Source organism: Limanda limanda, chromosome 1 (genome assembly GCF_963576545.1).
Source record: "Limanda limanda chromosome 1, fLimLim1.1, whole genome shotgun sequence".
Lineage (NCBI taxonomy): Eukaryota > Metazoa > Chordata > Actinopteri > Pleuronectiformes > Pleuronectidae > Limanda > Limanda limanda.
In genome coordinates, this window is record NC_083636.1 from 2,358,383 (window position 1) to 2,372,084 (window position 13,702).

Below are 13,702 nucleotides of genomic sequence, written 5' to 3' on the forward strand. Positions count from 1 at the left end.
GCTTTAAAGATGTCGTGGCACCTGATGGGAGTGTCGTGGAGGATCTTCATCTTGGAAGCCGTCTCAAGCTGCCTCACCTCATGTTGAGTATTAACCTCTTCACTCTGTCCCTCTGTGATGTAGAGGTCAGTGTAGATCCTGTTGAGGAGGGTTCTACTTCCTGTTGCATCACTTCCTTCAGTCACATGTTCACATCTCCTCCTCAGGCTGAGCTGATGTTCATCTGAAACCTCCTGCAGACCAGGATCTGCTGAAAGACAAGAAACAATGTCAGAGACAGAGAATCTGAGAATCTGCTGATTGTTTTCATCAGATACAGAAAAACTACCGAAAATAAAAGATTTTTAACTTTGTGCTTTTCTAACGATGTTAAATGTTGATGCTGTATGAAGGAACAAAATAAAACCACATGTGCTGTTGTAAGAAGTGAAGACATCAGCAGACACATGTACAGTGCTGCTCTGACCGGCTGTCTGAGCTCCAGCTCCTGTTCTGGATCTTTGTCCACACTGGGGACAGGAGGAGTCTCCTGAAGAACCAGACTGGTCCCAGTATGAGGTGATGCACTGTCTGCAGAACCAGTGTCCACAGCTGGTGGAGACTGGATCCTTCAGGACGTCCTGACACGAAGCACAGCAGGACGACTGCTCCTCCTCAGAAACATGACTCCTCTTCCTCTCCCTGTGAAGACATGTCCTGATAACTCACATGTCTCAGTCACAGGTTGTCATTACTTCTGTCAAGGAGGTTTTGTTTTCACCCAGTATGTTTGTGTGTTGGTTGGTTCGTTAGTGGGAACTTGGTGGAAGGTTGTGGTCTGTGAACCAGATCGGGGGGGGGGGGGTCCTCTTTCACAGACATGCTCAGAGGACTGATGTTTACCAGTGTGTGGAATTTGGTGCAGATCCAAATCAGAATGAGTCTCTAGTGGATTTCAAAGTAGTTTCATAAGGAGCGTGTTGGTTCATGGTGGAGGTCTGAGCTCTTTGAGTCATTCTGAGAGATTAGTCACCAACTTCAATGAAGCTGTGTCCTAATGCAGGGGCCACACTAGAGGAAACTAGATCCTCTTCAGAGCAGGTCACAGTAGAAACAGTCTCTTACTCTGTGTGTGAGGGTCCAGGTTCATTACTGAAGTTTAGAGGCTCATGTTTGGACCAGTCACTCTTCAGAGACAGACAGCTGGACCCTGGAGACTCTGCTCTCAGTCTCTGGTCCTGACCTCTGCAAAGACAAACAAGTTTTTATTCAGAACACATCATTCACTGGTTTATTCTCTGAGGATTCAGTTTGGAGCTTCACATGCTTGTAGCAGGTCTCTTACTCTGTGTGTGAGGGTCCAGGTTCATTACTGAAGTTTGGAGGATGAGGCATGGACCAGTCACTCTTCAGAGACAGACAGCTGGACCCTGGAGATTCTGCTCTCAGTCTGTAGTCCTGACCTCTGCAAACACAAACATGTTTTTATTCAGAACACATCATTCACTGGTTCATTCTCTGAGGATTCAGTTTGGAGCTTCACATGTTTGTAGCAGGTCTCTTACTTTGTGTGTGAAGGTCCAGGTTCATTACTAAAGTGTAGAGGAACTCCCATGGACTGGTCACTCTTCAGAGACACACAGCTGAACCCTGGAGACTCGGCTCTGTCCTCTTCCTCCTCATAACCACTCATCTTCAGTCTGAGAGGAAAAACACTGTGAGCTCAAACACACACAATGAACCCAGGTACGTAAACTCAGTGTTTCTTCAAATCTTACAGAGTCAACCCTCCTACACTGTGTCCCTGTTGTCACGGTAACCTGAGACACTTGTAGGTTTAATGTGTTGGACTCAGCCAATCACAGCGTTGAGTCAAACTGTTGATTTACTGACAGAATTTCATCCTGAATCTTCTTCTCTCTAAAGTCCACGAGTAGAAAACTGACCCAGAGTCTGTGACAGTGAAATAATATGAATGAATAATATAAATGTAGCTGAACACTCACCAGCCTCAGACTTCACGTCTCCTCCGTCTGCTGCTTGAAGTTAGAACCAGTCTGAACACTTTCACTGGAGGCTCCTCCCCCTCCGCTCGGCAGTTACTGGAAATCACATGACTCTGGGTGTGACTGTGTGTGTGTGTGTGTGTGTGTGTGTGTGTGTGTGTGTGTGTGTGTGTGTTGTGTACACACTCACTCGGCTCACTTTCCTTCCTGTTCTCAGGCTCCTCCTCCCTGTTGAACCAGTTCACTCTTGATAAATAACTGAATGCACATGAAGCTAACCCTAACCCATGTTTCCTCCTGTGATTTGAAGGCTGTTATATTTGGTGTTGGAGCTGAATGTGTGACTCCATCTGCAGAACTCTGCCACGTCAGGTCACATTTATACATCCTCGTGAGTAATAATTTTTAGTTACATGGCAGAACTGATTGAAAACTTTATTTTCAAAAATTTTACAAAACTACTGTCCACGCTTCAGAACAATACTAAAACCCACCTATAAAGTCATATTATATATTAAATATTAAATATTAAAAACATACATATTAATACTTTAAATATTCGTGTTTTATATATTTTTTGATAACCAAATTTATTGAACGCCTAAAAGCACCCCATCTTATGGTATCACTCCTAACCATTATTGCACAACAATTATATGTATATTGTTATAATTTTAGTCAGTTGAAATAAATCCTTAAGAGAACAACTTTGGGTTGTTTTGTGTCTGTTTAGGCCAAATATGAAAAGCACTTTCAACACCAGATACCTTTGATACTTAGGTACATTTAATATGAGCTACTTTAAGACTTCTACTCAAGTCATTTTCTGACGGATGACTTTTACTTTTACCAGAGTCACTTTCAGGTAAGATATCTGTACTTTCACTCAAGTATGGCTTTCAAGTACTGTATACACCACCGCTCACCACACGTATCTTTAAGGACAAATGAATGGCTTTGTTTTGTTTTTCTGATGCATGCTGGGACAGCAGACACCTGCTTCCTCCGTGACTCCAAAAAGAAATTCAAATGAATCTTTATTCATATTTAATCAGAACAGAAACAAAAATAAAAACATGTTGGAGCTTTAAATCCTCGGTTTCTCTGCGTATTGATGATGTCACGTTTGACATCATCACAGTTCATTATTATCTTGTATAATTCACATGCACACACACACAAAACACACACACAACACACACCACAGCCACTGACACGTGATGTCCCGCCCATTCTCCTCCTCCTGCCGCTGTCAACAAGAACACTTTCAAAATAAAAGACAGGTTGAAAGATTCAGCAACACATTTTTTGACCCAAATGAAAACAAAAGCCATTAAAGAGAGATTAGAATCAGGGTTTTACCTGAAGCCTAAAATTGTTTAATTCTGCTTCAAATGTATTGGAGCTGTTCACTTATTTATTATTTTGATTATGAACACCATTTACCATTTCCAAGAATAATCCAAGTTTTAAAAAAAAATCTAAATTCTGCTGCAGCCTACAACCCCAAAATAAAATAAATGAAGATGGACGTCCAGACTCCACTTCCTCCCCCTATCCAGAAATGAAGCCAAAATGTATCTGATACCATTGCCGCCATCTTGAGCCAATAACATCAGTCTACACATCACAACGTCTACCTAGACTTTTGTAGTTTGTCTATGTCCCATCTGCCAACATGGAGGAGGAGGGTTTATCATCTGTGTCGGGCCTCAGGGTCGGGTTCAGACAGAACATGGCTGCAGGAGCCACAATAACTGGCTTCACTTTTGGGAATGACGTCCATCTTTAACCCCAGCCTATGATTTTAAATGATGAATTAAATAGATATTGTCATATTCAGAGAAAACGGGTCAATCCACAATGTTCACAAACATTTATATTATAAAGATGTACTGGTCTGTATTTCATCATGAAGGATTGTAAAGTCTTTTATTGTGAAAGCTCGGCCCCGACAGGAAGTTATGTCTCTAACTTGACGGAGGATCTTCACCGGGACAAGTAGAGGATTTTATCCGTCACGGTTTAAATTTTATCTCGGTTATTTTTTTAATCCGTTAGCTCGGGTTAGCCTCTCCGGGGCTAAAGAAGGAGCCATCCTGGAAGCCCCCGGGGAACCGCGGATATCGACCCAGCATGGGTGCTTCGTGACCCGCGGCAGGTGCGAGGAGAGGCCGGGGGAAGCGGCGGCGGCGCCCGGGCGGGTGGTGCTGGTGAAGCGGGTCATCATGAAGGACGGAGCCGCGGTGGGTGAAGCGAGCAGCGCCATCTTACTCTGCTCCATCACATCCCTGCTGTCTCATCTCATGTCTCTGTCGTGTGTCTGTGTCGTGTGTCTGTGTTGTGTGTGTGTTGTGTGTCTGTGTCGTGTGTCTGACTCAGGGAACCTGTGACGTTAGATCATAAATCCTCCAGGAATTCTCTTTTTATTTCCAAATCCACACCGACCATAATAAAGATGAAGGACAATCAGCAGATGTTCACAGATGTGTAAGAAGAGATCACACAGCTGCTCACTGCTTTGTGTTGGTCTGTGTAATAAAAAGGGGGATTGATCCAGATGTGCAGAGCAGTGGAGGCTGAGGGCGGATCCAGATGTGTGAGTGTGTGATGCTGATGTGGTGCTCGGGATGGATGATCCATGATCTGTTGTGTAACATCTCTCCTCCTCGGGCACAGGAGGACACATCCAGGCTCCACGGGCAGACTCCATTTTAACAGCCTCTCCTCCTCCTCTCCTGCAGAGAGAAGATGTCAGATCTCAGGGACGAGAGATGAGAACAGAAATCTCACCAAGAGACGATTTCACAGCCCACGACGAGAGTCACGTGGTTGTTTTCCTGTTTAAAGACTCACTGCTGCTCCCGAGAACCAAAACATTTAACCAAGCTGAAGTAAATTAACGCTAGCTCTTTAAAATAAGCATTAAATCGATATCGGATTTATATTATATTAGCCTCCGTGTGAAACATCTGGCTGTGATTTAGTTATTCCAGGTTCATATCACACTGTTCACGTGTTCATGATCAATGTGGTTTTAATGTGTACTTATAATCCTGGACGTCATGATAGATGAGACGTGGATACTCCAGATGTGCACGATGGCAGCGTCCTGATCCACGATGTTTGACTCATGTCTGCACAGCGGGAGGAAGTGGACGTGTGTCGTCCATCTTTATTTACAGTCGATGGCGTCGACCCACCCTGACGTCAGCCGTTAGCTTGTGACCGAGTTTCTAAGTTGGTCGAGACCCATCTTGTTTTCTTGAGGAGGCTCCACCCCCTGCTTTTCCAAATATGGTTACTTCTGGTTTTTAATAAAACAAGATGGCGCTGCACACAATGTCAAAGTGAGGCTTCAGAGCAGCAGCTCACAAACCACCAGGGGGCGTCACGGTGGGTCGATGCTTCGTATTCCCCCGTCCGGGATTCAGAGAAATTCTTTAGGTAAAACTACAGCTCTTCCTTGAGTGTCAGACACACTGCCCCCTGCTGGCACGGACACGTATGGCGTATGAAGTCGTTATCTCAAACCAAAGATGGAAAATGGTTCATGTCTTCACCTGAACCCTGAGTATCTGTCGGTGAGCTGATCGTCAGCTCGGGTTCTCTGCTCCACTTTCATGCTCCACTTTACTCAAACTGTTTATTATAGTTTGTCCTTTAAAAGTCAAATATTAAAAATGATCCTATGTGTGTGTTTCAGCTGCAGCCGGGCATCGGCCGACCCAGTGTGTATCACGCCGTGGTGGTGATCTTCCTGGAGTTCTTCGCCTGGGGTCTTCTCACCACGCCCATGCTCACCGTGAGTAACGCTGGTGGAGGCAAGATGGCGCTCTCGCGTTAGCATTAGCATTGCTTTAGCTCCCACGTGGAGACGGCGGATAAAGTCGAGGAAGAGCTAAAGATTCAGAGTCTTTATAGACTCATGACTCACTGTGATGTTTCAACATTGTGAAGCTGAAGTTGTGTCTCTTGTTGCAGGTTCTACATGAAACGTTCCCTCAGCACACGTTCCTGATGAACGGACTGATCCAGGGCGTGAAGGTGAGAACTCTTCACTTCCGTGACTCACACCTTCATGACTCATGCTCAGATTTGAGTTCTCCAGTGATTCAGCATCAAATTGAACATTTCTCTGTCACAGACGCTTATTTGTAACGTTACTGACTCTGCCACTTCCTGTCCAGGGCCTGCTGTCGTTCATGTCCGCTCCTCTGATTGGTGCGCTGTCGGACGTGTGGGGCCGACGCACCTTCCTGTTGGTCACCGTCTTCTTCACCTGCGCCCCGATCCCTCTGATGAGGCTCAGCCCCTGGTACCACTTCACTGAGAAGCTCATCACCCAGGCCCGGCTCCTTCACTGGGCCTCAGCCATTTCATCACAGAACAGTTCCTCTGTCTTGGTTTGAAGAAGCTGAGTTTTAGATGTTCTCTCTCCCATGTGTTCAGGTGGTACTTCGCCATGATCTCCATGTCCGGAGCTTTCTCTGTCACCTTCTCCGTCATCTTCGCCTACGTGGCCGACGTGACGACAGCGAGAGAGAGGAGCACAGCCTACGGTCTGGTAAGAGCCTTGAATGAACATCATGTCTGTTGCCGGACAGGGTTTCACGGTGATGGTCCCTCGTGACTCATGAAGAGCTTCAGCCTTCGTTGCGTTTTATTAGACAATAGATTAAAATTCCTCCGCTGAGCAGGAGAAGCAGTGACTCACTATCAGGAAGCTACGAGATGGGCCGGCCGTACATAATGTATGAAATAGAGTTTCTCCGTAGACCGTCTGGAAAGTGTCACAGAGGAGGCGATGACATAAGCGCCACCATGACGTCATCGTTTCAAATGAAGGATGCTGGTGTTGTTGAAGCGTGTTCTTTTATTCTTTAAGTTTAAAGTATTTATTTAGGAAGCAATGAACAGGTTACAGCAAAGCAATGGGCTTCCAGTACATTAGTTGTATCAGAGCGCCTCCAACATCCGGAATCTGTCCATTTTATACAGTAGATCTTCGTTCCTCCTCCTCGGAAGTGCGCAGGCTTAATCCATCCTCCTGGCTTTTGGAATACGGAAGTAGAACAAGAAGACACTCCCAATGACGCTATAGTTGCTAGGCAACCTGCTTACTTCATAAATGACCTTGAACCAGCAGATGCAATGTCGACCAAAGGTGTTTACAATTGGAGAAAAGATTATTATGTTTCAGCGATATCAAAACAAACCTGACTGTGTAAACATTCGCAACAACTGAACCCAAAGCAACATACAACATTAAGTCAACAACGTCACTCTGTCTGACCTCCTATCAAGACAGCTGTGAGACACACACACAATTCTAGCTAGCTTCAAGATTGAACATTCTGAGAATCAAAAGATTAAACATTAGGAAGGAAAAGGTTATTATTAAATCATTTGTATAAAGCATAATATCTAGCTAAAACTGTTCCTATCTTTATTTGGTTAAAATTCTGTCAGCTCAGACTAGAGTTAAAAGTTTGAAATTCCAACATGTCGAGTGACCGACACTGAATCTGCATCAGGGACAGAACTGAGTCGTCGGCAGAATCTGAGCACGGACATGAGCCGAGAGCAGGAAAACCTCCGAGGACAAAAGCACCTTCATGTTTGAATTATTACATCTGTCACCGAGGATGTGTTTTCACCTGCGTCTGCAAAACTACTGAAACCATTTCACACAAACATGGAGGGAGGCGGCCTGAGAGGAACCTTCTTCCATTGTGGATCTGTGATGTTTTTCTTCAACATCACGACACAGAGCATTGTTTCAACTCATCATTGCTTTTTAAGTTGCTGCTATAAGAACTAAATAATTGTGTGAGGATTATCTGCTGAGCTGCCGTTCTAACTTTAAACATCAAGTGAAACCTGCTGCAAGTTTGAGTCATTTCAACTATTGAAAATCACAGATGTTTCTATTAAACATCTAGAATATACAACATCTATCATCGTAATGATGACGTGAACCCAATCCCTGCCATGAGTTCTGTTAATAACAATTCAGTTTAACACTCAGTAAAGCTCTTTATATCCGACTGTTTCTTTTTCTCGTCATTATTCAGTGAGTCACGTATTTGATTACTATCATTTTAGCAAGTTGATGTTAGCGACACAGCCCGACAGATGCTGACCTCTGACCTCTGACAGGAGTAGAATGACATGTTTCTCTGCAGACGTCTGAACCTGAACCTCTCGTCTGTCTCTCGCTCCTCTAGGTGTCGGCGACCTTTGCAGCCAGCCTGGTGACGAGTCCCGCCATCGGGGCCTACGTGTCCGCCTGGTACGGGGACAACATGGTGGTTCTGTTGGCCACGCTGATCGCTCTGGCCGACATCGGCTTCATCCTGCTCGCCATGCCCGAGTCCCTGCCGGACAAGATGAGGCTCAACACGTGGGGGGCGCCGATCTCCTGGGAGCAGGCCGACCCCTTCATCGTCAGTAACACACAGCTCACAGGACACAAGCTGATCTGAGACTGAATTTAGAGCAGAATGATTCGTTCATAAGATAGATAGATAGATTACTTACTTTATTCATCCCCGAAGGGAAATTAAGTTGTCATAGCAGCCGGTATATTTGAAAACAATAGAATACAATACATAATACACACAATATAAAAATATTGAGGTAGAAAGAATAAAAAAACAGAAGCACAAGATAAAATAAAATAAAATAGGTAGATAAGGTGCAGTGGCAAGATGATGTTAATAGTACTGATGATATGATGGTAATGTTATTGTTAGACAGTATATAAGAATAAGAGGATAAGTTGCATTGATTTGATTCTCATAGAACAAAAGGAAAGTTATGGGCGGGACTTGTTTCTGCCGCTCCTGATGACGAACTGATCGTCTGACGGCGTGTGTGTTTCATTTCCTCTCTCTCTCTCTCTCTCTCCTTCAGTCTCTGAGGAAAGTGGGTCAGGACCCGACCATCTTACTGATCTGCATCACTGTGTTCCTGTCCTACCTGCCGGAGGCCGGCCAGTACTCCAGCTTCTTCCTCTACCTGCGACAGGTGAGTTGATCCTGTTTGAAGCACGTCGGCGCCGGACCTGAGGAAATCTGAAAGGATAGTTCTTGAATTAATAATCTGGGAACACAAAGTTTGACGGCTGAGGCTCATGAGAGAAAGCAGGTCGGTCACAAGGCAGGAGGTCGGTGGTTTGATCCCACATGTCTGAATATATATATAAACTTTAATAAAGGCTCAGGGCCCACAGAGAAAAACAACAACAATACATACAATCAATACATTACATACAAATAAACAGGGAAAGAAAGGCTAAAAAAGGCACTCATGCCAGTGTTCCCAGATCTTGGATGTGTATTTGACCGAGCTGCGGCCAGGGTCTGTCATAAGATCAATTATTAGATTTGTCGAGCGGTCCAGCCGACTCATAAACTTAAACGCTAGGTTCCTCAGCAAGGCCATGAAGGTGGTTCGACCCATATTACAGAACAACTCACTGGCTCTAGTACTCCTGGGTTTCTTCAGGAGTATCCTAAGAGAGTCATTATAGGCTTTCAACCTACGCAAGCTCTCCTTCTTGTAGTTCACCCAGAGTGGAATAATACACATTATAATATGAATTTCTGTCCCACACCAGGTCATAAATTTCTCCTCCACAACCATCGCTGTGTTCATCGGAGTGGTGGGGATTCTGTCCATCATAGCACAGGTAACAAACACTGTATTTACATATCCAGATTAAATCTATATGTGATTTGTTTACACAGATGACACACAACTTATTGTAATAATATAAAAATGCTAATTACATCTATATTAACTTCTGCTCCGTCTCCTCAGACTCTCTTCCTCACGCTGCTGATGAGAACTCTGGGTAATAAGAACACGGTTCTGCTGGGTTTGGGTTTCCAGATCCTGCAGCTGGCCTGGTACGGCTTCGGATCAGAGCCATGGTGAGAGCTCTGTGTGTGTGTATCTGTGTGTGTCTGTCTGTGTGTGTCAGTGTGTGTAACCACAAGGAGATTTGTTCATAAGTCCATTAACTACAAAACAGGAAATCACAAAAAACACACGAGAACAAAAGTAAAGAACGTGAACAAGACGACAGAGCACAGAGATGATTGAACACAGGTGAAACACATCGCGGCAGAAACAGGAAGTAAAGCTGGTAATCAACATACTGGGTGAGAAACTTCAAAGTAAAACAGGAACTAACAAACCCAAAATGCAAACATCTGCCACAGGAAACCACTCAACTACAGAATAGTCACTACAGTGTTTTTCTTTATTTTAGTCGTTCTTGTTTTGTGCATGAAGGTCAGTGAACAGACTCAGACACACCTCTGCCTTTTACTCTAACTGTGTGTGTTGTGTGTGTGTGTGTGTGTGTGTGTGTTAACAGGATGATTTGGGCAGCAGGAGCTGTAGCAGCGATGTCCTCCATCACCTTCCCAGCTGTTTCTGCTCTGGTGTCGCACTCAGCTGATCCTGACAAACAAGGTGACAACAACAACCTCTCCTTCATCCTCTCCTTCATCCTCTCCTTCATCCTCTCCTTCATCCTCTCCTCTCCTCTCCTCAGGTTTCAGGGCCTGGGAGAGGTATTTTCATTTGGTTTGTTCATTTATGGTCCGAAATATTCTGTAAAGAAAAAAGCTGTACACAACCTGTTAAACTTTGTCTCTGGTTCTGCAAAGTTAGCCATTTGGCTGACACGTAGGAACCAGGCACTGGACACTGGTAGCGTGCATCCGGCGCCAATGCTGGTTGGGATTCTGAAAGCCAGACTCACAGTAGAACACGCCCACTACAAGATGATGAACAATGTGTTGACATTTAGTCGCATATGGGCTGTGGGGGGATTCTATGCAATCTTGGGGAAGATGGGGAACTGAATATTAACCTGTCATTTGAGAAACTACAGTTTTTATGGATGTGTGAATGGGTATGAACATGCGTGTGTATTTATATATATATATGTGTGTGTGTGTGTATATATCGAAAAAAGGCTATATGTATTTTTAATAACCTTGCTTTGTTTGGGTTTTACAGCTGGTGGTTGACGTAAGAGGTGGATTTTATTCCTCGAAATGAAAAATAACCAAAAAAACCTCTCCTCTCCCCTCTCTCCTCTCCCCTCTCTCCTCTCTCCTCATCACGTCCGTCTCCTCCCTCTCTCAGGTGTGGTCCAGGGGATGATCACGGGGATCAGGGGTCTGTGTAACGGTCTGGGTCCGGCTCTGTACGGATTCATCTTCTTCCTCTTCAACGTGGAGCTCAGCACCGTCGACCCGATCCAGGGAGAGTTCAACGTGGACCCGCTGCCTGTGGAGAGTCCCACTGAGGTGAGGGGAACAGGCTGAGCAGATCAAAGGAAAAGAGCAGCAACATGAACATGTGTCAACTCAGTTATCCTCCAGATTAAAAGATTAAAAAGAATAATATCTTCTCCTCTGTGTCTCTCAGCGAGCGCTCATCCCCGGCCCGCCCTTCCTGTTGGGCGCGTGCTGCGTGGTGGTCGCCTTCTTCGTGGCTCTCTTCATCCCAGAGAAACCCTCCTGCTCCTCCTCTTCCTCCCACCTGTCCCTCAGCGACAAATCTCACCCGGACAGCAAAGAGTCCATGTCCTCGCTGGCTGGCGTCCACATCAACACGCCGCTCCCGGGCAGCGACGAGGAGGCCCCTCCCACCACTAGCGACGAGGACTTCGAGCCTCTGCTGCAGGACAGCATCGTTTGACGGACAGCTGCGAGAGCCACACAGGGTGGGGCTTACGTTTATAGTTTCACTGATTGACATTTAGCAAAAAAAGATGACGATTTTTGCCGCAGGGTGGAACTAAGTACGTTCAAAGTCCGACAGCGAGGAGCTCCAGCAGCGTTGTTCCTCCACCAGAAGGAGGCGCTCACGCCACAGGTCAGGAGCAGAGACAGTAACATCACGTGAGCGACCAATGAGGACGGTTCTTCAACGAAGGGGCGGGAGCAAGAGCTGCAAATAAGATGTCATTATTATTTTTCCGAATGGAGGAGACGGATACAGTTTTGTGATTGACGGACGGACGTGGGAATCAAAGGTCGACCACGGGAGAAACATCATGTGACCGAGAGGACGAGGAACCAGCTGTCGATCACGTTGAGAGAGAGAGAGAGAGAGAGACGTGCTCGTTCACCTTAAAGCTTGAAGTTGTTGATTGTTTTTTTTATTTGTGATAAACAAGAAAAAAGTATTTTTGCCTTCAGCTGTTTCAGTTTAACGTCGTATTTTAATGTTGCTTTTCATTTTTTACTGGTTATTGTAGCATATTTACTTTTTTCCATGTTTCCAGAGTTTAGGGATTTTAATTATTTTTAAATGTCTGAGTTATTGATGCCAAGGAATGAATGTGAAGATCTGAGAGATGAGACGACTGAAGTCCAACATCTTCAAATATCTAGTTTAATGGTAATTTTAATTGGTGCAAGTTTTATTTAAATTTCTTTAGATCGTAAAGAATTGGGGAAATGTTCCGGGCAGTGCATTTCGGCCGTAAGTATATTTATGCTAATATTTTAGGAATCATTTAGACAAATGACCTCAGTGTATAAGCTTCACTCCAGATTTCACCAGGTGTTTTCCCTGTTCGTCACTACCTCAGATAAATGTTTTTAAATCATAACCTGGATTCACTCCTTTTCCCTCACTTTTATTTTTATATCATAGTCACTTTATGAGACAGCTGCTGGCTGCTGACAGTGGGAAAACCTCAGAGCTGCAAAATTGTTTTTTAAAGAATGAATTTCTTTACAGCATGAGATAGTTGGTCATTTCTGTTACCCATGATCCTTCACTGTTGGATCTATTTTTTGTCTCGTGTCTCGTGTTTTGCAGGTTTGAGGTTTTTCCGTCTGACAGTGAAAATCCTGTGAATGAATTTATACTTGAAGCATCAGACAGAGATTCTACGAGAGTTTAACAGAGTTCTAGTGGCACAGAGCTATTTTCCTTTATGACCTTAAAATGTACATGAAATAATGTGAATATTTTGGTTTGTATATAATGTAAAAGTGAAGTCAGGTTTATGAGAAGGTTTCCTTCAGTGTTTTTGTCCTGTGATGCTCAATGGCACTAACACAGTGGGTGGAGGTCGAGGGTTCAATTCCTCTTGTGCAGCTAAATCGATAAAGATCAGACTTGGGAACAGATAAATAACCCCCCCCGCCCCCCTTCTGTATTTACACCTGACTGTGTTTACATGCACACTGGTTTCTGATTCTGTCACATGTTTATTTGTATTCCAACAGTTTAAATGTCATTAATGAATCCACCACTTTTATTTATTAAAACATTAAGACATCAGCATTTCATTGACTTTTCTTATTCTGTGCAAATCAAAACAGATGATAATTGGGACATTAGTGTGCATCTAAATACTCAAGTGTGATTTAATTCAGATGGTTCAGTGCCAGTGAAACTGTAAATACATGGACTGAATGTATGTGAGCAAAGCAACTGTACACAAAGATTCACTGTAAATACACTTTGTCTAGTGTCTCGTCTGAAAGTGTACAAAGTTAATGGAAATTAAAAAGGAACAACACGAGCATGACGGGACGTTTTTTATTGACGATATATATATACATAGAGTTTATTCTGTCAGAATCAGAAAGTATTTATTGACAAGTAGGTTAACACCTACCTGGAATTTGCTCTGGTTATTGGTGCATACAATGAACATAGAAACATAAAAA

General features: G+C 44.1%; 1 protein-coding gene across 1 annotated transcript; it reads left to right on the forward strand.

The window, feature by feature from the left end:
• Window positions 1-3,663: 3,663 nt before the first annotated feature.
• On the forward strand, window positions 3,664-13,554 carry LOC133010090 (hippocampus abundant transcript 1 protein-like). Its single transcript, XM_061077519.1, has 13 exons — window positions 3,664-3,707; window positions 3,970-4,231; window positions 5,692-5,790; window positions 5,970-6,032; window positions 6,176-6,303; window positions 6,438-6,552; window positions 8,216-8,434; window positions 8,904-9,017; window positions 9,610-9,681; window positions 9,813-9,925; window positions 10,375-10,472; window positions 11,154-11,317; window positions 11,439-13,554. Exons 1-13 carry the CDS (start codon window positions 3,664-3,666, stop codon window positions 11,709-11,711), a joined length of 1,764 nt encoding a protein of 587 aa, XP_060933502.1. The 3' UTR covers window positions 11,712-13,554.
• The last annotated feature ends 148 nt before the right edge of the window (window positions 13,555-13,702 follow it).